The 24,458-nt window shown below is 36.2% G+C and overlaps 1 protein-coding gene and 1 non-coding gene across 24 annotated transcripts in view; both read left to right on the top strand.

Moving 5' to 3' along the window:
* The window catches only part of LOC127837147 (neurogenic locus notch homolog protein 1-like), a 145,381-nt gene that overhangs the window by 33,485 nt on the left and 87,438 nt on the right, over positions 1–24,458 (top strand). For 3 of the 23 annotated variants that reach the window (XM_052364021.1, XM_052363997.1, XM_052363998.1), the window contains exons 3-5: positions 15,938–16,074; positions 17,572–17,712; positions 21,069–21,273. In XM_052364021.1, the coding sequence (XP_052219981.1) occupies positions 15,938–16,074; positions 17,572–17,712; positions 21,069–21,273 (483 nt within the window). Of the gene's footprint in view, positions 1–15,937; positions 16,075–17,571; positions 17,713–17,741; positions 17,761–17,789; positions 17,809–17,886; positions 17,906–17,934; positions 17,954–17,982; positions 18,002–18,030; positions 18,050–18,173; positions 18,193–18,221; positions 18,241–18,269; positions 18,289–18,365; positions 18,385–18,509; positions 18,529–18,557; positions 18,577–18,605; positions 18,625–18,750; positions 18,770–18,798; positions 18,818–18,846; positions 18,866–18,942; positions 18,962–18,990; positions 19,010–19,086; positions 19,106–19,134; positions 19,154–21,068; positions 21,274–24,458 lie in introns of those variants that run through there. The other 20 variants (XM_052364019.1, XM_052364018.1, XM_052364017.1 and 17 more) reach the window with 20 other exon arrangements.
* On the top strand, positions 20,132–20,294 carry LOC127840225 (U1 spliceosomal RNA). Its single transcript, XR_008030488.1, has one exon. It is a non-coding gene; the product is annotated as a U1 spliceosomal RNA (small nuclear RNA).

Here is a 24,458-nt window from a genome sequence, read left to right as displayed (position 1 = left end):
CACCGACAAGACGTTCCCAATCATCTACTTCCATTTTAAGGTAGATGGTTAAGTTTTGAAACCAATTTGCAATCAACGCTTGGTTCACAATAGCTCGTTTGTGACCAAGAGTAGACGCTGTTCGCTCGGAAATATCAGGGTGGCGCTTCATGAACCTGCTGTACCAATCTTTTCAGGGCAGATTGTTCTTAAAAGGGTTAGATCGACCGTCGTGATCGTGGACTTTCTTGATTTCTAGGCAAAGTTCATATTGTTTAAGTGGATAACCGATTTTCGCACAGTGCTTGCAGTAATCGACCAACACTTGCTCTTCTGCGTGTGTTAGTACAGTTGTGTGACCAGGTGTTGCACTTAAAGATGTTCTCCCAGACAGTGTCGAGAAGTGTGGTGCGTGGAATCTCAAAAGTTTGTGCAGCTTTTTTCTTAGACATTCCATTTTCGACCATTTTTATTGCTGCGTTTAATTTTGAAGTATTGCCTGTACTTAGGTTTTGACGCAATTTGCCGCGACATCGTGCTTAATAAGCAAACAGCGAGGCGCTTGATAAGGAGATGTTATCTGGTGACGTCACGATACCAACTACGTCACATTTTACAAAAAAATCATACAGGATGATGATGATTTAAGGCTATTCTGATAAATATTGTGCAAAGTGTCGAAATTAGATGACTGTCGGAATTACCTCACATTGCGCTATATATTATTTATACAATTGGTGACAGCAACAGACATTTAAATTAGAAGTTTTGTGAGATCATATTTTTGCAAAATATAAGATTTGACATCTTCAAATCAATCTTTCAATCCGAAACAAGGATAGTGTGCAGACATGACAAGTAGACTGTTCCTTTTTCTTCCAAAACTATCTAAAGACATTTTTATTTGAAAATTATTTATTTTATTAATAGCTATTCTTATAATATAATCTTATTGCTATTAACAAAATTTCACACTAGCAAAAGATTGGTCCAAATAAATACCCAATACAAAATATCTGGTGGGTGAGAGATAACATTCTATAATTGAATTGTTTCCGGCCAAAAATACATTCCAAGGGTCATGGGGTGAGATGTGTTTTATAAACATGCCCTGGCTTATTGGAGGATCCCCTTTGAGCATATAGGGAGGCAACCTGAAGTGATAAAGGGTGAGAGGAAACATGTGCCATGCTACTGCTACATGAACAATACATACTTCTCGTGAATGCAGTGGGGTAGCTAGTGGTTTGTTATCCCCAGCCATAGGCTGAGGGATGTTGTTCTGGCATTGCCCGTCCGTCCTTCCGTCCGTCCGTCTTTTTGTCCGTCCGGAGCCATATCTTGGAAGTGCTATGGGGGATTTCAACTTGTAATGAGTATATATATAAATAAGAGGATGATGCACACCAAATGGCATTGTATACCATCTGAAAATAAAGGAGTTTATATGGCCCCTTTGTATCTTGAAAAAATGCTTTTTGTGTGTGTCTGGAGCCATATCTTGGCAGTGCTTTGGCGGATTTCATTGAAACTTGGTATGAGTATGTATATGGATAAGAGGATGATGCACACCAAATGGCACTGTACACCATCTGTTAATAACGGAGTTATGGCCCTTTGTATCTTGAAAAAATGCTTTTTTGAGTGTCAAATATAACCCTTTTGTGTCCAGAAGCATATTGGCGGGGGATATCAATTCAACGAATTTGCTTGTTTAAACCTATTCATGGCTTCATGTCGTCGAAAGCCTAAGGCTTATTGAAATGCTCTTAAAGTGCTCCATATCTAAAGTTGAACCATTACTTGGTGTCTTTGGGGGAAATCTAAAGAACCCTCTCACATTGGGGATGGAACCCTTAACCCCTGGTCGCTAGGCAAACACCATATCAAATATGACATTGTTACCAGCTAGTGGTTGGATTGAGTCCCATAATAGATGTAATTGTAAATAAACAGGGCTAAAAGGTGACTAAAATTTGATATTTGTGACTAAAAATGCAGGTTTTATTGTCAAGTCAATTAAATTTATGTCACCCTATCATAATCCCACCGCCAATTTTGCTTAGGTTGATCAGTCCCATTTCATGTTGATTCCATGTGATATTTAGAGAACGCTTTCACATAAGATCATCCAAACTATTATTACTTGGGAGGAAAGGAAGACACCTTTGAAATTGAGGTTAAAAGTCAAGGTCACAGGGGGTTGTTACATGGAGGTCATTTCGGTACAACGCTTTGTGAGCATGCTATGACATATGATGATCCTCACTGGTATTCTAGTTACTTTGCAGGAAAGAAAAGCACCAGTTGATTTGGAAAAAACTGATTGGGGTATGTTACTGTTGCTTGTCGACTAATACTGGTTTCATTACGATATCTAGACCATTCATTGACCTATAATCATCAAATTTGGTATCGTAATTAATTGGGGTTAAAGGCAGAGGTCAAGGTCATTTACATGAGCCTCTTTCTGGGAAAACTGTGCTCAATGCATTTCCTAATGTGTCATCCCAGATAGGCCTGTGTAGACTATGGATGACACTCTCTGCCTTTATGTTTTTTTTGTAAAGGAAGTGTCTTTTAAAACCAGTTAAGGTGGAAAGTGTTGTCCATGATTAGCCTGTGCAGACAGCACAGGCACTGCATTAAGCTCCATTTTCTCAGAACTAGGGTCATATGTAAATTCATCTGGAATATATCGGCCAATCATCACACTTGGATGGAATTTACTTCTGAAATTTCACAGAGCATAATAGTCTAGTTCGTAGAGGTACAGCTATGCCCCTGATGATTGTTAACTTTTTTCCTGCTGAAATAACATCTGGGCCATTATGGTTTTCCAGAAAGCATCACAATCTGTTACTCAACAATATGTAATGTGTCTTCCTTCCGCTTGGAGATTTTTTGTTGTAGGTTGTTTCTAATAACCAGTTGGAACCTAATATGGAGGGGCCAATAGTGTTTCCCTGTCATGATATGTGATTTTAGAAGTATTAATATACATTGTGGCAGAAAACAGGCAACTGCATGCAATACTCAATATTGTGTGCATGTAAGGTTTATAAGGTTTATTTATATGTTGCCATTATGTAATTCATGCAGGTTTAGAGTGACACGTCTGTTGTAACTGCTTAATATTTTCTATCTTAGATACAGTACTTTAGTGCTTCAACAATGCTTAAACAATCCTTGAAATGTTGCAGTTTATTGTGCAGCATCTACCGGCAAAAAGGCATTAAATTTTAGTGTATGAGGATTCTGGAGAGGGGTTAATGATAGTATTATAAAGATATACAACACCTATTTCTCATGATGTTAACGGATGACTTGTGACCCATTGATCAGGGAAAAATGTAAAGTGCCTTTGAACACACATCTCGAATATGAAAAGGGCGCTATAAATGTGGTATAAAAAAAAACAAAAACAAAAACACCTATTTCTCAAAAACGCCGTGACTTTTCCCAATCCAAAGGGACCAGGGCCCCATCTCCAAAATGATGAGAAAAAACATTGTCCTAGTATTGCAGCCAAACAGGACTTCTAAGGTAAGCACTGACTGTGATCTAAAATGGCATTTTAGGGGTCAGAAGGAACCCCTGAAGTAGTAGGGAGAGTATGGGTAAACGGGAATTCTGGGCTAACATGTATGAACATGTAGGAATGCATGTAATTGGGAGGCCCTTCTGCTGCAGGGTATGGGCAAATTTGATTAGGGGACTGGCGTGGCATGTGTAAGTCTGAAGCGGTTGATAAATGCAATCATGGGGACTGAAGGAATTCTGTGTAATTTCTTATATGCCTTGAACATTTCAATGTCACTGGCCACTTGACAAAGTCAGACCCACAACTATTAAATAGTGTTATATGTGAACCACACAAAGGTCCAACATACACATTGGTTACAATAATTGTATATGATCCACCGTTATTTGACTGAAATCATGTACACTATTAACCCTTTGAGCGCTGGAACCGGATTTTGAAGGCCTTTGCAAATAGTTTGGATCCAGATGAGAACCGAATTTTGAAGGCTTTTGCAAACAGTTTGGATCTTGATGAGACGCCACAGAACGTGGCGTCTCATCAGGATCCAAACTGTTTGCTATTCTGATAGTATTCTTTGAAAAAATCAAAGAAAATGCTTATTTTAGAAATTCAGCAGACGACATTTTAGCAGAAGTCAAATTTCCCAGCATGCAAAGGGTTAACCCTTCCCACTCACAATCAAAGTGAAAATGGCTAAGTGTAAACAGCATAAAAACAAAACTGCCTTCAAGTAACTTAAGCAGTCTTTTCAGGTTTTATGCTGTTTGCTACTCATCATTATCTAAGGGTTGGAAATGAAACCTTTAAAACTTGAATTTAGCAAGAAAGGTCTTTAATTAAATGTAACTTTCTAAGGGACTACAAATGCCTCTCAGAGTGATAAAGGGTTTAAGTAGCCTTTCATACTTCCCAGAATTCATTCTAAACCAGCCTACAATATAATAATGAGAATCCCACATTCCTGCAGATGAAATATTTGGGAATATTTTTTTAAGGTTAAGGTTTCACCTTGTCATAACTTTTGAAATTCCAATACAGCTGTCCATTACTTGGGCGTGCCAACTTGATAATTATTTTCATAAGCATCAGTTTTATTGTCATCATTCGAACCTTTTGTCATTACTGTTGACTGCCACTTTAATAGAGATCATTCATAAGTTTCTATGAAGTCAAAGGGGTCTTTATGTGTCAATATCAGATGTTGACCATCTGTTGTTGAGGTCTGCATGGACCATCCAACTCTGGCCTAAATTTTAATGATTGGGGATATTTCATTTATTGTATTCATAAATTGACCAGGATTTATTGAGATTTTATTGTGATATTAGCTTCTGTTGGCTTAACCCTTTCAGTGCGGGAACCGAATTTTGAAGGCCTTTGCAAACAGTTTGGATCCAGATGAGACGCCACAGAACGTGGCGTCTCATCAGGATCCAAACTGTTTGCTATTCTGATAGTATTCTTTGAAAAAATCAAAGAAAATGCTAATTTTAGAAATTCAGCAGACGACATTTTAGCAGAAGACAAATTTCCCAGCATGCAAAGGGTTAAGGACATTTGGGGCTCGGTTGTGGGAATGGTTTTTATTGGTTGTTGACCGCATGGCCTGGGGGGGGGGGGGGTATAAATGATCCTCACTCTGGGAAAATGGGGCTTAATGCACGTGGATAAAGTTTCGTCCCAGATAAGCCTGTGCAGTGCACACAGAGTTATGCTTGCAAAATGCAAAAAAAGTTCAAGAAATGAAATAAATATTTATATAGTTTGAACATTCTCTGTTAATTATTTTATATGGTGAAATTATATTTGTAATTGATAACAATAACACAACACTTTTACTTAGACATTTTACAATGAAGATATAATCGTTATAAGCGAACATAAGTGCATGTTATGACAAAAATTCAATTTTAGAAAGTCCATGTTAGACATGGGGATCCATTAAAGAGTAATACTACAGTCGGTAAATTACCAGAAACCTAATCTGATGCAGGGTGAAATTTGCCTATTCAAACAAAATGCAAGGCGGTAATTTTTCTGTCATCAATTATTGTCAAATTACTGTGATATCAGGCCAGTAATTTGAGATGGCGTGCTGTGGAGTCCTCAGTTTATTTTTAATTTAATTCGTGAGCGTAAGTGTGTCTTCAGAATTGTTAAAGGTTAGTTTTCATTGAACATACAGCACTGTACAATTTGATTGTTCAAAATCAGCTTTTAAAAGCACTAGGAAATGCTCACAACTTGAAAGAAAAATGATAGAGAATGGTTGTTAAAATGTGAAAACAGTAAAAATATGTGTCATTGTAATATTTTGTACAATCTTGAATACCCAAGATAAGTGTTTTTCCACATTTGCATAGTAAAGCATTATGACTTTAATTGCAATATAAATCTTATTGAACATAATGTAAGAAATTGTTAAGGAAGAAAAACATTTATAAGTTTAAATTATAAGTTAAAATTTGATGTTCGCCACGCAGGTACCAGTAAAAACAGCTTAATTCATGAAAATTTAAGAATTAAGAATATTAAAACAAGAATGAACTCTTCCACATTACGAACCAAATTCAGAATACACATCAAGTTTATTTAGTTTTTGTCAACATAATTTTTGAAAAATGGAATGAAAATCCCGAAAAATTCCAATACATCAAACCTATTAACAAACTCTTACAAAAAACTTTTTTTTTCTAAATAGCAAATAGCTGCTAGGTTATAGTATATTAAAATTTCATTTAAGTTTCTTATTACTTAATTTAAGTTTTTTCTTATCGAAATTTGAAAATTAGGGTCAAGAGTTAAGACCTGATATTTACTTAGACTTTTTTCGATTGAAATTCAATCCACCCGACCTTTATCATTTAGCACTAATACTGCTCTGTTTGGTATTTTGGTTTAAGAAGATTTTAAATTGAGAATCAATTGACGGGACTACTTTTTTGCACCTTAAAGCGGAGGCACTGACAATGTGGAGTGCTTTAGAGATGATATCAAAGTGTGTTTCTTCAACACTGATTTATCCGAGATTTATCTTACAGAAATATTGGTCGCATATCGCCAAATAATAGTCTATGGTGGCAAAACAAAAACTCAGGATTTGCTTTACAGATTATGTCAAAACATAGTGGGCTCTGGGTTTTGTAAGGCTTACTGTTCTAGGTATATATAGAATGAGATGAATGATCGGATTAATGATATTGTATAAGGCATGCTTTAGAGATATCATAGAATGGTTTGGAACCCACAAAAGGTGCCAACATGAGGGAAAATCTTAATAAATGTGTTTGCTTTTTAATTTAAGATAAATGGTGTGTATATGGCCTTATTAATAAACGCTTAAAGTGCAAAGACTTCAGACTTGAGGATTATCAAAGATGAAGTCTCACTATTGCCGGTAGAGCCCTGTTCCATCCCGGTTTGCTAATACTGGTCGATCGTCGAGAACTGGGATGATGCGTATAAATTTGTTAACGCGGTCACACTATTTCCCGGTGCCGCCCCGGTTGAAGTCAGTCAACGCCGGGCAGAGTCCCTGTTAACACCTACGGTTTATCCCAGTGAAGCCCCAGCAGAGCCACGGTTGTCGCCGGTAATGCCCAAGTGGAGCCCCTGTGAAAGCCGGCAAAGACCGGCAGAGCCCCGGTATACCGTAACTCCACCAGCATTCGCCAGGGCTATACTGGCATCAGACCCCGGCAGAGCTACGGCAATGCCCCGGTTTAACCCCGGTCGTCGCCTGTAATGCCCAGGCGGAGCCCCAGTGATACCGGGACTCTGCCGGCATTTAGCAGGTTTACACCAGGGCACGGACAGCGACAACCGGGGCGTTGCCATAGCTCTGGCGGGGTCTGTATGGGTCCTGGTGGAGGTACAGTGCCATCCCGGTTGTTCCAGGTGCCGTCCTGGTTGTTCCTGGTGTGCGCCGGTCGTTGCCGTTGCCGGTCCTTTCCGGTGACTCCCGGGTCATCCCTGAGGTATTAAACATTTTAATACTTTCCTGGTGGAGCCTCGGTTGTCCCCAGTTATCCCCGGTTCATCCCGGTTGTCCCCGGGTAGAGCCCTGGTTCATCCAGGTAGATCCCGGATGACGCACCAGGGCTCTACCGGCATCATTGTGAGACTGGGCCTTAAACCCTTTACCACCCAGAAGCAAAGTTAAAATAGCAATGTGCAAACAGCATAAAGCCAGAACAGCCTGCAATTAATTCGCAGTCGGTTCAGGTTTTAATGCTGTTTCCTGCTCATCAGTATGTAAGGGTTGGATATGAAGCCTTTAAAACTTGAATCTAGTAAGTAAGGTCTTTTATTAAATTTAACTTTTCAAGGGACTACAAATGCGTCAAAATAAGTATCTAAGTGGAAAAGGGTTAAATTTTATTGCCCCTCAAAAAATAATAAATTCACAAAATGACTGATCAATATAAATAAATCATATTTAATTATTCAATTGTAATAGACTGCTGCTTATGATGTATTGAAATACAGTGAACACATGTAAATCATGCTTTTAGTACATCATAAGGGCATTAAGGTTGAACATCAGTACTGGTACTTAAAGTATGAAATAGATAAAATAAGCAGTTATGTTCACTTTGTATTAACATAAAAAAATCATACAAAATTATCATCAAATAAAGAGGTACCAGTCTAAAAGATTTTATAAGTAATGAACTTTATAAAAACTTATGATTCTTATGATTACGGGACAAATTAAAGCCATGTGATATCTGTAAAAAAAAAAAAAATTTAAGATATTTGATACTTATTAATAACTCTGTTAAACACATTATTTCATCTTATAAAGTTTAAGCATTCTCAACTTGTTGCCGCAAATTTATAATTATTAGTTTGCTTTTAAATCTGACATGTTCAGGTATTTGATTGCCATTCCCCAACTATCATGGTTAATTTCTGTCCCATCTGTCTACCATTCACCTGTATGCAAATGAGGGCCCTTGTATGTGTACAGACGCTATTTACACAGCCCAGGACAAATGAGCCAAATTTCTGTCCCCATGTGGAGTTGTCACAGAGATTTTGATTTTTTTAGTTTTTACAAGATTTTGTTAAAGTTGCTCAAATCCGCTATTTTGTCGGTGTTTAAAGAGCTGGGCCCAGTTTTATCAATAACTGCATTTTAATTGAGGCATAACATAAGTAGGGGTACCAGTATCTCAGACTTTAAAGTTTTATCAGTTTACAGAATAGTATGAGCTTTAGGAACTTAAAATTTACTCAAATGACAAAACTTAAGCCTGATTTTGTTTCTTGCACAAGGGGTTTATTGAATTGTAATTTAGAACAGATTTGTAGAGTTTTTCAAGAAAACATGCTTCTTCTATCTTGATTAAGTTAGGGCCCAATAAGATTTAATTATGTGACCAGACAATATAATTACTAGCTGTGTCACTTGCTTCCACAAGGGGTCTATAAATTAAAACGGAACTTGTTTAGCAAGGGGTCTGTAAATTAAAATGGAAATTGTTTCCCAAGGGGTCTGTAAATTAAATGTAACATGAATTTGTTTTGCTTTGTCCATGTTGGCGCTTTCCACAATTCAGGCATGCTTCTGTCTGTAACAAAAGCCACATGAGAAGCTCTCCTTTAAATTGTGTGGAGTTTAAAAATTAAAAGTGTTATTTAACCCTTTACCACTTAGATGCTTGTAAGCATTTGTAGTCCCTTAGAAAGTTAAATTTAATTTAAGATCTTACTTACTTTATTCCAAGTTTTAAAGGCTTCATTTCCAACCCCGAGATACTGATGAACAGCAAACAGCATAAAACCTGAACAGACTGAGTTACATGTACTCAAAGGCTGTTCTGGTTTTTGCTAGTTGCAAAAGCCATTTTCACTTAGCTTCTTATGGGGGAAAGGGTTAATCATAATAGGTAAAACAGCCATATACAATAAAAAGGTAAAACAGCCATAAACAAAAACCACATGTGCAGTTACATGTACATGCACATTAGTTGATTCTTTTATTTTAATGAAAAATTGATCAAAAACCTTCATAACGTTTTCTGGATCCACACACCTGTGTCTGTGTCACCTATAGATTTTTTTCTTTTAAACTATTTTTAGATCCAAATGTTGATCTTCATCACCGCAAAAATGTTATATTTTATTAAAAATGTTTAAAAGATTCTGAATCAAACGTATGATCTAGATCACTAACAATGTGATGCTATTTTTATAATCTTCTTACCCAGACAATCCAATATGTTCTCCTTATCACCAACAAAGTTTACTATTTATTAATACTAATTTGTTCTTTGGCTTTCTCTTATGCTTACCTATCGCTAACATGTATAAAAAACAAATTTCAGCCAACAAATATTATAATCTCATTAATTATGGAAGAAGTTATTCAATAAAAATGCTTACCTCGGATGACACTGATAAATAATGCAGTATCATTCTTTAATAAAGTTGCAGCCAAATATGTATGACCTTCTTTCTGATGTGCTGTAAAACAATACATGAGTCACATGATAAATTACATTCTGCATGGCATTGTACCCTATGTGGGACAGTTTGCATGTTATTTGCTTGTAACGATGACTTGAGGCTAAAAGTATGTCAGTAAAACAACCTGTTGGATTATAATGAGGCTCGTTAACCCTTTGCATGCTGGGAAATTTGTGGTCTGCTAAAATGTCGTCTGCTGAATTTCTAATATGAGCATTTTCTTTGATTTTTTTCAAAGAATACTTTAAGAATAGCAAACTGTTTGGATCCTGATGAGACGCCATGTTCTGTGGCGTCTCATCTGGATCCAAACTGTTTGCAAAGGCCTTCAAAATTCGGTTCCCGCACTGAAAGGGAGGAAAACTTTTCTCACTACGAAATTTGTTGGCGGGATCACAAAATTACAGCTCCTGCTAAAAAAATATTTAGCGAGTAAGGTGGAGATATTAAGCAAATATTGATACAAAATAAACACTAATCACATTATTGTTGATATGGCTGGAAATGGATCGGAATTAAAAAATTAATAGAAGTCATAAAGGGTATAAAACTGTGAATAATATCTGTAACTACATGGATGTTGCCATCTTGGATCATGACACATGATTATCCTCTTTGTGTTAAAGGCTTAAATATGTTTCAATAATAAATGAGGTCACAGCTGTAATTAAGTTGATCATAGCTTTTTAGTTTCAACTGTTCATGTTGACAATATATAAATAATATTCTCCCTAATTTATGTGCATCAGTTTCAACCATTTAGCTGTTGTCATTAATTTATATTTTCCAACATTACAAAATGTGTTCATTTTTATTTGCTGAGACTTTTTTTAACCCTTTCATTGCTGGAACCGAATTTTGAAGGCTTTTGCAAACAGTTTGGATCCTGATGAGACGCCACAGAACATGGCGTCTCATCAGGATCCAAACTGTTTGCTATTCTGATAGTATTCTTTGAAAAAAATCAAAGAAAATGCTAATTTTAGAAATTCAGCAGACAACATTTTTGCAGACGACAAATTTCCCAGCATGCAAAGGGTTAAATCTGATAATAACTGCAAGAAAGTTATCTTAGTTACATGTAGCTTTGGTTTCTGAACTTACTGAATTTTGTTGATCATAATTTTATATTTATTTTGTCCAGTTTCTCATTTTGATTTAACCTTTTGCATGCTGGGAAATTTGTCGTCTGCTAAAATGTCGTCTGCTGAATTTCTAAAATTAGCATTTTCTTCGATTTTTTTTCAAAAATTGCTATCAGAATAGCAAACAGTTTGGATCCTGATGAGACGCCACGTTCTGTGGCGTCTCATCTGGATCCAAACTGTTTGCAAAGGCCTTTAAAATTCGGTTCCCGCACTGAAAGGATTAAGCTTCAGTCCTTTTATACAGACAATGGTGATGATTGTTTCAGATAATTTTTATCATAACAGTCGGGCGTTGTATCGTCTTTATATTTTTGTATTTCAATAAGACACTATCAGAGTGTTGATTGAGGGAGGGATTGAAATATTAGACAATTTAATTCAGATCAATACATTCAGTGTGTCAAATGACATTGATTACCTTTCAGTGCAAGAGTGTATCAACTATCATCATAATGCAGTGGTCTGGTACTTAAACTTCTATGGCTTTACATGGTTAATGCATAAATGCAGTTGTTTTTTATGATCAAAATGGGTCAAAATTGATTAGTTTCGCGTGCCTGTCGAATTTGTAGTGAATATTAAGTTTAGGTCTACTTAACAAAATTGATGAAAATTGCAATAACAGGTAGATATGAAGGTATTCAATGCAATATTATTCTCAAAGAAACCAATTAGGGCCTACGGTATTATTTTCATAATTGAATATGATAATGTAAGATAAAAGTCAGATTTGATATATTGCTAGGGTGCAAATTGTGCAAGCATGCTTATTCATGCTTGTTGTTTCTTAGATGATAGCTTCATTTACCATCATACACAACATAAAGTTTGTTGCATTGGACTTGACAGATATTGCTGCACAAGAATGTTACATGCACAGACCTGACTCAGTCTACATTAGTTATATTAAAGTTTTTTGGTTTTCTGACATCAGCAACTGTGTACGCTGCGAAAATAAACCAACCCAGTAGCTTTACTATAGAAGCACATGACTATGTTGATAGACTGTACAATCATAAGTGAAATACCTTTAGTGTTTCAAGGTGTATTAAAAAGAAAGGAAAACAGAAGTGAAACAGGTTTTGCAGTGTAAGTTGAAAGAAATACAAGGAATCTTATACAAAGTTTCATTCAAATGTATTAAATGTGTAATCATTTGTAATAATAACATTATTATTGCTATGAATTAGTCTTTGATATTATATTTCTATACCAAGAATGAGGGTGACTTATATTATGAGAGAAAAAGTTGTTAGAATTTAAGAGTGGAGAAAAGGTATTTTTAACAATTCAATTACCTAGGCTATTTTTAGTAAAAGAAAGTAGTCCGTTTATAGGGGAGAGGGGGGCCTTTTAAAGTTTAAAGGAGGCTTTCCATTCAACAGCTGTGGTATTCAATGCCATTTGAATGGCCCCATTTATGCGTAAAATCTATTGTTCAGTAATTACATTACTAAAGACGCCAATACAGTCGGAGGCGGAACAATGCTTTTAAATCAGAATGAAAAGTTTAGCAGTTTTTTACACCTGATGCTTTTGCGGTTTTAAATGATGCAAGATTGAAGCGAACTCGCAATTTGTCAAAATGTAAGACCGCCAATGTGCGAAAGTATAAAAGCGAAAAATCAGGCCCCTTAAGGTGATGCTGATCATTAGTTGTGCAGGGACGTTTGACACTTCCTAAATAGCCCGGACAAGGGCATGATTTAAGAGCTATCTTTTGATCTTGGGAAGAAAATGTTAATCTAAACATATGATCTTTGCACCTCCCTATAGTATAAAGCAAATTTAGGGATAAAATGATGTTCCATTCCTATTGCTACATCTGGAATATATTTCCACCATGGATGTATGAGTGACATTGTAATTTTAGGCGGATTTCAATAACAAAAATTAGCTAGACTTTAGCACATAATATGATGTACAGAACAGGTTCCTTAACCCTTTACCACTTAGATTTGTAGTTTGAAGCATTTGAAGTCCCTAAGACAGTTTAATTTAATTAAAGATCGTCTTACTAGATTCAAGTTTTAAAGGCTTCATTTCCAACCCTTAGGTACTAATGAGCAGCAAACAGCATAAATTCTGAACAGACTGTGATTACTCCCAGGCTGTTCTGGTTTTTGCTGTTTGCACATAGCCATTTTCACTTTGCTTCTGAGTGGGGAAGGGTTAATTGTAAAACAATGTGTGGTAACTACCAAGACAACTAGATATGCAATTAATTGAATCAACAACGACTGATTAGCACACCATTTGGATGCAATGTGTTTAGTGATAACCCTTTCAGTGCGGGAACCGAATTTTGAAGGCCTTTGCAAACAGTTTGGATCCAGATGAGACGCCACATAACATGGCGTCTCATCAGGATCCAAACTGTTTGCTATTCTGATAGTATTCTTTGAAAAAAATAGAAGAAAATGCTAATTTTAGAAATTCAGCAGACGACATTTTCGCAGAAGACAAATTACCCAGCATGCAAAGGGTTAAACAGCATGCACACATTCTATGACAATGACTAAGCACATTCCTTCATAAAAGATTGAATATTATTTTTACAAGCATTTTTTCTGAATAATGAGGATATAACTTTGCAGGCAAGGTTCAAATCTTTGGCAGGGTTACAGAACATATTTACAGACAGACACAGCAGTATTAAAGCCTGATTAATTGCAGATCCTTGATGTATCTTAGGAAAGTAGATTTGTGATATAAAATTGGGACATTTTTTATCAGTTAGATATAATTTTTACTTCTCTTCATACAAAGAAGGAAAAGATTTGTTTGAGAACATGCTTAATTGATAATAAGTCAGAATGTTATACTTAAATTGCATACACCTGTAAAAATAATTTGATACAAATATACTCCCTTGATTAAAGATATACCCATGGGATTATGAATGGATAACTTATTAAGTGCGGGTGTGGCAATTTGGTAATTATTGAAGTCAATTCTTGAACTCACAATTCAAGATATTATTGTTCCTTTTTGATACTTTTACGCAGGTTATCAAAGTTCCAGAGATGCCAAATGTTTGGCAGAAATATGCAATTATAAGACCATTATTTTGTCTGTAGAGAGGTAATAATTGCTAGTCAGTTATTAAACCTGTCTAGACAAGATGTAACATATGTTTTTACATCACTGAACTGAACATCTAGTCAATGATGTCTCTGTCAATGATGTACGCACTTGATTATGCTTTACACCTTATTAACTAACTGATGAAACAAAAAAGTCTGATAAAGGGAGACAATTTAAAATGTTCATTGTTACTGATTGTTTTTAGTTACCCCCCTTGTAAAATTTCCAAATAAAGTATCATATTATTTTGTTTAACTTGGAACACATCTGCATAGAAATGTCATTAAATATACAATATTAATTTATATGAATTAATTAGATAATGAATATTTTATATTACTATTTTTATATAGCGTTTAATATAGATAGCTATTAGAATTTTATTATCTGAGAGGCACTGAACAATTCAATATATATTACGGTCATTGACATAGTATTCAAAATTGCAATAGTTTTTGCTGACTGTCATCTGGAACAAGCAGTTTGAGCAATGGCTGATGACCAATGGAAACACGTTCTGAGAAAACTTGCCATAATGCATGTGTGTAAAGTGTTGTCCAAGATGAGACTGTGCAGTCCGCACAGGCTAATCAGGGACGACACTTTCCGCCTAAAGTGAATTTTTGCTAAGAAGAGACTTTAAACGAAAAATGTCATTAAAGCGGAAAGTGTCATCCCTTATTAGCCTGTGCGGATTGCACAGGCTAATCTTTGCGGATTGCACAGGCTAATCTGGGACGACACTTTACACACATGCATTATGCCCAGTTTTCTCAGAACACGACTCAATTAATGAATTGATGGCACCCAAGGTGATAAAGTTGTAAATTAGTCTGTTATGCACAGGATTGAACATATAAACTAAGTATAAAATTGAAAGATACTAGTTTATAAGGTGTTGCCAAACAAAAAGAGGGCATGGCCAGATATCCTAACGATCAGTGTACTTATAAAAATAGTATGGCTTACATCCAATCAAAGAATATGGCAAATTGCTGTTTACTTTGAAGTATTCAAGTTTAATGGCGCCATCCAACGTACAAAATGTTTAGCTTCGGTTTTCCTGATTGTGGCTTTGTGATTTTTCTGATGTTTTGTAAATCAGATATCTCCTTCTCATATTTTCATATTTGTGACATTGCATCCCTTTTGAATGGCTTGGTCAATGTAGCTCTAAGTTAATCGCCAACTGGTATAATTCTGAGTCAAACAAATCTGCATTATTTAAGGGGATGCGGTAAGAAAGCCTGCACAACAATTTGCTGTAGTTGAACATTGTAAATAAAACTGTCACCTTGTTATAGAGCATATTGTTTCCACTTAGTAAATGGGAGGTCGTGGGTTTGATCCTCACTGTGGGAGCATTCTTTAGATCTCCTCAGGTTCTACCCAGGACTTGAGCCTTTAAATAATCCTTTGACTTGCGATGCAATTGAGCTTAACTCATTTATGCCTAGTGGACTCACCCATCCTTCTAAATTGGATCAATTTATTTCCAAAATTAGGGATTTCTAGTATATTTATTTCTATATTTAGAATATTTCTTACAGATATTCCTTTAAGCAAACAGCTCAAACCGTGATGAGACGGGTCTCATCTGGGTCTACGCTGTTTGTCAAGGCCGTTTTTTCTAGACGCTAGGCATAAATGGGTTAAATAAATAGGTTTTAACTTCTAAACAAATAGTACATTAATCTTTCAGATGTGGGCTGAAATATGTGGGAGAGTACTGTCAGACAGCCAACCCGTGTCTGACAGCTGCGTGCCAGAACAACGCCACCTGTCAGATTGTGACGCCCGCTAACAACCTCTACTCCACTGTGTGCCTCTGTCCACCGGGTGAGTAGCGGAGTGTTATTTACCTGCAGTGCAGCTTTATTTACTTTTTGCCTAGTTTTATTTATGTACCATGCAGTTTTATTTACTTACTGTCCACTTTTTTGCTCACCGGAGCACAACATTAAAAAAATGCATGTACTTATTCAATGAAATGTGTATGTTATCAAATGAAAATGAGAAAATATAAAAGAGGTCAGCATTAGATATTCAAAGAGAGATTACCTATTTTATGAAATATTCAAAGGGAGATAACCTAGAGTATGGGACATTCAAAGGGCGGTTACCTGGATAATGAGATATTCAAAGGGAGATAACCTAGAGAATTGGACATTCAAAGGGAGGTTAGCTGGAGAATTAAATATTCAAAGGATGGGAACATGAATATTGCGATATTCAAAGGGAGGTAACCTGGAAAATCAGACATTCAAAGGGAGGTAACCTGGAGAATGAGCCATTCAAAGGGAGGTAACCTGTATATTGAGATATGCTAAGGGAGGTAACGTGGATAATTTGATTTTCAAAGGGAGGTAACTTGGACAATACGATATTTGACGGGAGGTAATCTGGATTATGAAATGTTTAATGGTAGATTACCTGGATAATGAGAACTTCTAAGGGAGATAACATGGAGAATGAAATATTCAAAGGAAGGTCACCTGGATAATGAGATATTCAAAGGGAGGCAACCTTGAGAATGAGACATTCAATGGAAGGTAACATGGAGAATGATATATTCAAAGGGAGGTAACCTGGAGAATGAGCTATTCAAAAGGAGGTAACCTGGAGAATGATATATTCAAAGGGAGGTAACCTGGAAACTGAGACATTCAAAGGGAGGTAACCTGGAGAATGATATATTCAAAGGGAGGTAACCTGAAGAAAGAGATATTCACCGGGAGGCAGCCTGGAGAATGAGACATTCAAAGGGAGGTAAATTGGATATTGAGATTTTAAAAGGGAGGTAACATTGAAAATGAGATATTCAAAGGGAGGTAACTTGGAGAATGTACTTGTGCAGGAATGTAGTAAAAATTTACTGCAGTGAATTATTGAAAATCAGCAAAGAAAATAAATTTAAATGTAACCATTGCTTTTGTATAAAAAAAGTCCTTTAAAACTGTGCACAGTAAAATGCTGTTTGTTTCATCTTCAATGTTCTCATTTGATAAATTTTATGGTGTATATTAGATAGAACACTGAAGTTAAACTGCACAAAATACTGTGAAATATGAAAAGTAAATAAACTGTATGTGGATATTTAAGACTTGTTAGTGTTCAGTCTAAACCTAAGAGGTAAGTAAAAAAATATCCACATGCAAGTTAACAAAAATAATCTGAATTGTTAAATTGCAGGTAACAATGTGATAAAATTTCGGAATTTAAAATAAAACACTAAACATTCTATTAAATTTAAATCACTGGCATTTAAATTAAAAATATCTTTAAAAAAAACAATGCAAGTTATAAAGAATATATCATTGAGCTGATCAATTTCAGGTTACAACGGGACCAAATGTGAGACTCTAATGAAGTCCAGTACGTGCTACATCAGTCCTTGTCTGCACGGGGGCTCATGTGTGAACACACATCCCCAGGATCTCAAGCAGTACAGATGTGACTGTCCTATTGGCTACATGGGTAAGTGATATATGCAGTACCGATGTGACTGTCCTATTGGCTACATGGGTAAGTGATATATGCAGTACCAATGTGACTGTCCTATTGGCTACATGGGTAAGTGATATATGCAGTACTGATGTGACTGTCCTATTTGGCTACATGGGTAAGTGATATATGCAGTACTGATGTGACTGTCCTATTGGCTACATGGGTAAGGGATATATGCAGTACAGATGTGACTGTCCTATTGGCTACATGGGTAAGTGATATATGCAGTACCAATGTGACTGTCCTATTGGCTACATGGGTAAGTGATATATGCAGTACTGATGTGACTGTCCTATTGGCTACATGGGTAAGGGATATATGCAGTACCGATGTGACTGTCCTATTGGCTACATGGGGAAGTGATATATGCAGTACCGATGTGATTTCCTATTGGCTACATGGGTAAGTAATATATGCAGTACCGATGTGACTGTCCTATTGGCTACATGGGTAATTGATATATGCAGTACCGATGTGACTGTCCTATTGGCTACATGGGTAAGTAATATATGCAGTACCGATGTGACTGTCCTATTGGCTACATGGGTAAGTGATATATGCAGTACAGATATGACTGTCCTATTGGCTACATTGGTAAGTGATATATGCAGTACCGATGTGACTGTCCTATTGGCTACATGGGTAAGTGATATATGCAGTACAGATGTGACTGTCCTATTGCTACATGGGTAAGTGATATATGCAGTACAGATGTGACTGTCCTATGGGCTACATGGGTAAGTAATTATGTGCGGTACAGATGTGACTGTCCTATTGGCTACATGGGTAAGTGATATATGCAATACAAATGTGACTGTCCTATTGGCTACATGGGTAAGTAATACATGCAGTACTGATGTGACTGTCCTATTGGCTACATGGGTAAGTGATATATGCAGTACAGATGTGACTGTCCTATTGGCTTCATGGGTAAATGATATATGCAGTACAGATGTGACTGTCCTATGGGCTACATGGGTAAGTAATTATGTGCGGTACAGATGTGACTGTCCTATTGGCTACATGGGTAAGTGATATATGCAATACAAATGTGACTGTCCTATTGGCTACATGGGTAAGTAATACATGCAGTACTGATGTGACTGTCCTATTGGCTACATGGGTAAGTGATATATGCAGTACAGATGTGACTGTTCTGTTGGCTACATGGGTAAGTAATATATGCGGTACAGATGTGACTGTCCTATTGGCTACATGGGTAAATGATATATGCAGTACAGATGTGACTGTCCTATTGGCTACATGGGTTAGTGATATATGCAGTACTGATTTGACTGTCCTATTGGCTACATGGGTAAGTGATATATGCAGTACAGATGTGACTGTCCTATTGGCTACATGGGTAAGTGATATATGCAGTACAGATGTGACTGTCCTATTGGCTACATGGGTATGTGTTTATACACAGTATTATATCGGTTTGCCTCCTTATAGTTCCTAGACAAACGAAGCTTACATTTTGCACATCTTCAAAAGAAGGATGCTTCTTTATAAAATAGCTGTAATTTTTAGAAAGGCAATGCCCTAGAATATATTGTGATTGGAACTTGAAGTGAGACTTCCAGATGGCAAGGATTTTGATCAACAAAATGTTTCTATTTCAATTTCAATCTGAATATTAAAGGGTAGGGAGACTTGTGTGCCCCCCCCCATGCGTCCAGTGCCAAACTAAGATGACCTTAATATAATTGGAATTGTCAGGTGTTTCAGCCTACCATATTTATGGACTTAACATATTGAAAAATAATAATGCCATTTTGCAACTGAAAAAAAGCAAAATATATTGTGTTCTAAAAATATCCGATAAAAATACATTGGTTAATTGGTATTAATTAAAAAGTTTTTACCTTGTGCGATTTTTAAAATGTCTGTTGCAAAATTGTGAAAGGCCATCCACATATGGTGCATCAATTAAGGATTTACTACAACTGTTTGTTTATGGCTTTTATTCAGGGGAGAGAAAACGTACAGTAGAAATGACTAAGTTCTCCTCTATGAATAGATCAACACGGTTGAATGAAAACATGAGCTATTTTAGGACCATGGTTGACTGAATATCTTTAGCTATTTTTAGATTGCCTTGGGATTTGTTAGCAGCATAAGATATTTATAAAGTTATGTTTACTTCCTTGATAGAGAAATGTAATAACTTGTGATAAAACACTTAAAATAAAAAAAAGGTTAATATTAAAACACAAAATTTGAAATCAGATCAATTTTCTTGACCTAGTTAGAGAACAATTAAAATGGAACAATTTCTTAAATAATTAAATTATAGAAAAACTTTATAGATTCAATTCTATAGCCAGTTTAACATGAATCTGAATATCGTGACTGAGTATAAGGTGTATTGTGACCATATCAAATCATACTTACCTGGTACAGGGAACACCTTGATCATAAAGGAGGTTTCCCCAGGAAGAGGCCCTTCCATTGCACTTCGGTCGGGCTGACGCCTGCGATAGCCCCAAATGTGGGTTACTCGGGTACGCAATTTATTTGTGTGGGGTCTGCGTTCGCGCTAACCCTGAAAAACTAGCAATCCATAAGAGTAAAATTAAAATGATAGTTGTTGGTAGACTGAGATACATGTACAAATTAAATGCATATACACCCAAAAGATCGATATATACTATATTATTCAGCTCAAGAAGTAGTCCAAACTTTTATTTAATCTGAAACATTTTTATGTCCCCCACCACTATAGTGGGGGACATATTGTTTTTATCCTTTCTGTTGGTCTGTCTGTTGGTTTGTTTGCCCAAACTTTAACATTTTGCCATAACTTTTGCAATATTGAAGATAGCAACTTCATATTTGGCATGCATGTGTATCTCATGGAGCTGCACATTTTGAGTGGTGAAAGGTCAAGTTCAAGGTCATCCTTCAAGGTCAAAGGTAAAAAAAACAACAACAAAAAACAAAAAAACAAAGCGGCGCAGAAGGGGACATAGTGTTTCTGGCAAACACATTTCTTGTTGTGAATGCAGTTTGCCATAATGGATGGTTTGAAATAACATTTTTGCCAATTATATCTTAGCCGATTTCAAAAGAAGGTTAAAAAAGCTCTGATTTCTGGTTGACCTAGCCTGCTCTAGTGGCGCTATTTTCAAAACTTTATCAAATGTTGTTCTGTTGTATTTTGTAAGAAAAAATTCCTCTAAAATGTCATTATTGTCATCTAAAATTGTAGATGAAAGTCTAGGCATTCCATGCATATTCATGCTCCAGGAAAAGGATGTTAGAGTTATTCAGTCAGTACAAAAAAAAACATCCTGTGTTAAACATTTTCAACTCAATTTTAGGTATGAACTGCGAGATTATTGACCATTGTATCAACCAGCCATGTCGCAATGGGGGCCAATGTACCACCAAGCCTGGGGGGTACACATGTACTTGCCCGGCAGGGTTCACGGGCAGCAACTGCCAGGACGACATAGACGAATGTGCCCTTAATCCCAACATGTGCTTGAACGGAGGTCGATGTGAAAACCAGCAAGGCTCTTACTTGTAAGACTGTGATAGTTGAGTCTAACCCTTACTAGTATGTGATAGTAGAGTCTAACTAACCCTTTACCAGTATGTGATAGTAGAGTCTAATCCTTCATGAGGCTGTGATAGTATAGTCTAACCCTTTACCAGTTTGTGATAGTAGAGTCTAACCCTTTACTGCCTAGCCCTTTACCAGGCTGAATATTAGTGTTTAACCCTTAACCAGGCTGTGATAGTAGAGTCTAGCCCTTTACCAGATGACCATTTTTGTATGAATTGTTACAATGACACTCTTTTTCCAGCCATATAAAAAAGGTAAAAAAAGTGATTAGCACTAATATTGTATTAATATTCGCTCTTAATCTCGACTTTTCTCGCAAAATGTGTTAGCTGGTCACAAAAATACAGCGCGCACTAAGAAAATTGGCAGTGAGTAAAGTCGAGATAACGAGCGAATATAAATACAAAATAAAGGCTTATCACTTTCATGCTGATATGGCTGGAAATTGAGCCGCATTTAAACAATTTATATAGGTAATAAATGGTATAAAACGGCGAAAAATACCTGTCTCGGCATGGACGTCGCCATACTGTTTGTCACATGATAACCCCTCTGAGTGACACAGTCATGGGTGAAAGTAATATACACTTCAACACTGTTATTTCGAAGTCTTTGGGACTGTTAAAAAAACTTGGTATTAACGATAATTCAAAAATAAACATTTGAGATACGACTTCTTTGATTCTGTAATAATGAAACATTGTGGAATTTGCATGGTTCGGTTTCACGCTACTATTAATAATTGTTTTACTTTAAAACTTAAACTAGTCAGATTGCAATAGATTTCTACTTGTAACAAACGAAGGAATAAAACGATTCTTGTTCTTCTTTTTATGTTTTCTTTAAGTACAGAACATATTAAATATAATGAATATGCACTAATTATCAGAACATATACAATATAACGAATAACACAAATTATCAGACCATATAAAATATAACGAATAGCAAAAATTGTCATACATGTAAATACAGATGAATACATTTTTGGAAATGAATTAACATTTTTTGTAAATAAGACGCGATGTTTCTCTGAACACTGGCCTTAGCAGAACTAAACTGGACGCGTGTAACATATTTCTCCAATTTGTCAAGGACATTGAAGAACTCACTTCCGCCCGTGTTTTGCTCGCAGAAGGTAGAGTTTATATAAGATGATTTTCATTGCACCACATTTACTCAGACCTAACTTGACACGTTTATTTGTTACTAAAGAATGCAAAACTACATAAATAGTAATTATCGGCTCTTGATATTATAAAATAAACACGCTACACTCAGACGAAAAAGGTGTAATTATCAGCTTTTGACGCGCCATGCCCAGACAACAAAGGTGTGAAATTATGCTCAGCTTTTTGCAGCTTTGACTTTGGATTAAAGATTGATGATTAGGTGCGAATTATAGTGTTGGGACCGACAGAATCACTTCGAACTTACGATTTTTTTAATTTAACGAAGTTTGGATTAACAATGAAATTTAACATTTAACAAAGAAGAACCAAAATCGGGACCGGAAAAATACTTCGAAATAACGGTGACTTCGGATTATCGGTGTTCGAAATAACGGTGTTGAAGTGTATTTTCTTTCGTCCCCAGTGAATCAAATACTTTAACTTTCAATTTTAACAAAAACATATTATTTTAATGCTGTTTTAAGTTTTGTTACATTTTAAGTGCTTTCTCAAAGTGCTTGATTTAAAAATATTGCTAGAAATATAAGGTCATTTCATCAAAATTATGACATCATTTAAAATATTGAGTCTTTTTCATGTATTGTATGAAATAAAAAACCGACATTACTGTTAGAAATTTTTCGAAAGAACAAAATAAATTGTATTAACCTACCTAGCCAGATACTTGAATGGCCGTACAATTAGTTCAGTCTTTGGTTTATTTGCTTCTCACTAAAGCAACTTAGGTTCAATCCCTTTAGGTTCAATCCCTTTAGGTTCAATCCCTTTAGGTTCAATCCCTTTAGGTTCAATCCCTTTAGGTTCAATCCCTTTAGGTTCAATCCCTTTAGGTTCAATCCCTTTAGGTTCAATCCCTTTAGGTTCAATCCCTTTAGGTTCAATCCCTTTAGGTTCAATCCCTTTAGGTTCAATCCCTTTAGGTTCAATCCCTTTAGGTTCAATCCCTTTAGGTTCAATCCCTTTAGGTTCAATCCCTTTAGGTTCAATCCCTTTAGGTTCAATCCCTTTAGGTTCAATCCCTTTAGGTTCAATCCCTTTAGGTTCAATCCCTTTAGGTTCAATCCCTTTAGGTTCAATCCCTTTAGGTTCAATCCCTTTAGGTTCAATCCCTTTAGGTTCAATCCCTTTAGGTTCAATCCCTTTAGGTTCAATCCCTTTAGGTTCAATCCCTTTAGGTTCAATCCCTTTAGGTTCAATCCCTTTAGGTTCAATCCCTTTAGGTTCAATCCCTTTAGGTTCAATCCCTTTAGGTTCAATCCCTTTAGGTTCAATCCCTTTAGGTTCAATCCCTTTAGGTTCAATCCCTTTAGGTTCAATCCCTTTAGGTTCAATCCCTTTAGGTTCAATCCCTTTAGGTTCAATCCCTTTAGGTTCAATCCCTTTAGGTTCAATCCCCTTTAGGTTCAATCCCTTTAGGTTAATCCCTTTAGGTTCAATCCCTTTAGGTTCAATCCCTTTAGGTTCAATCCCTTTAGGTTCAATCCCTTTAGGTTCAATCCCTTTAGGTTCAATCCCTTTAGGTTCAATCCCTTTAGGTTCAATCCCTTTAGGTTCAATCCCTTTAGGTTCAATCCCTTTAGGTTCAATCCCTTTAGGTTCAATCCCTTTAGGTTCAATCCCCTTTAGGTTCAATCCCTTTTAGGTTCAATCCCTTTAGGTTCAATCCCTTTAGGTTCAATCCCTTTAGGTTCAATCCCCTTTAGGTTCAATCCCTTTAGGTTTAATCCCTTTAGGTTCAATCCCCTTTAGGTTCAATCCCTTTAGGTTCAATCCCTTTAGGTTCAATCCCTTTAGGTTCAATCCCTTTTAGGTTCAATCCCTTTAGGTTCAATCCCCTTTAGGTTTAATCCCTTTAGGTTCAATCCCTTTAGGTTCAATCCCTTTTAGGTTCAATCCCTTTTAGGTTCAATCCCTTTAGGTTCAATCCCTTTAGGTTCAATCCCCTTTAG

The sequence above is a fragment of the Dreissena polymorpha genome, chromosome 7 (genome assembly GCF_020536995.1).
Source record: "Dreissena polymorpha isolate Duluth1 chromosome 7, UMN_Dpol_1.0, whole genome shotgun sequence".
Lineage (NCBI taxonomy): Eukaryota > Metazoa > Mollusca > Bivalvia > Myida > Dreissenidae > Dreissena > Dreissena polymorpha.
This window is presented reverse-complemented; position numbering and strand designations above follow the sequence as displayed.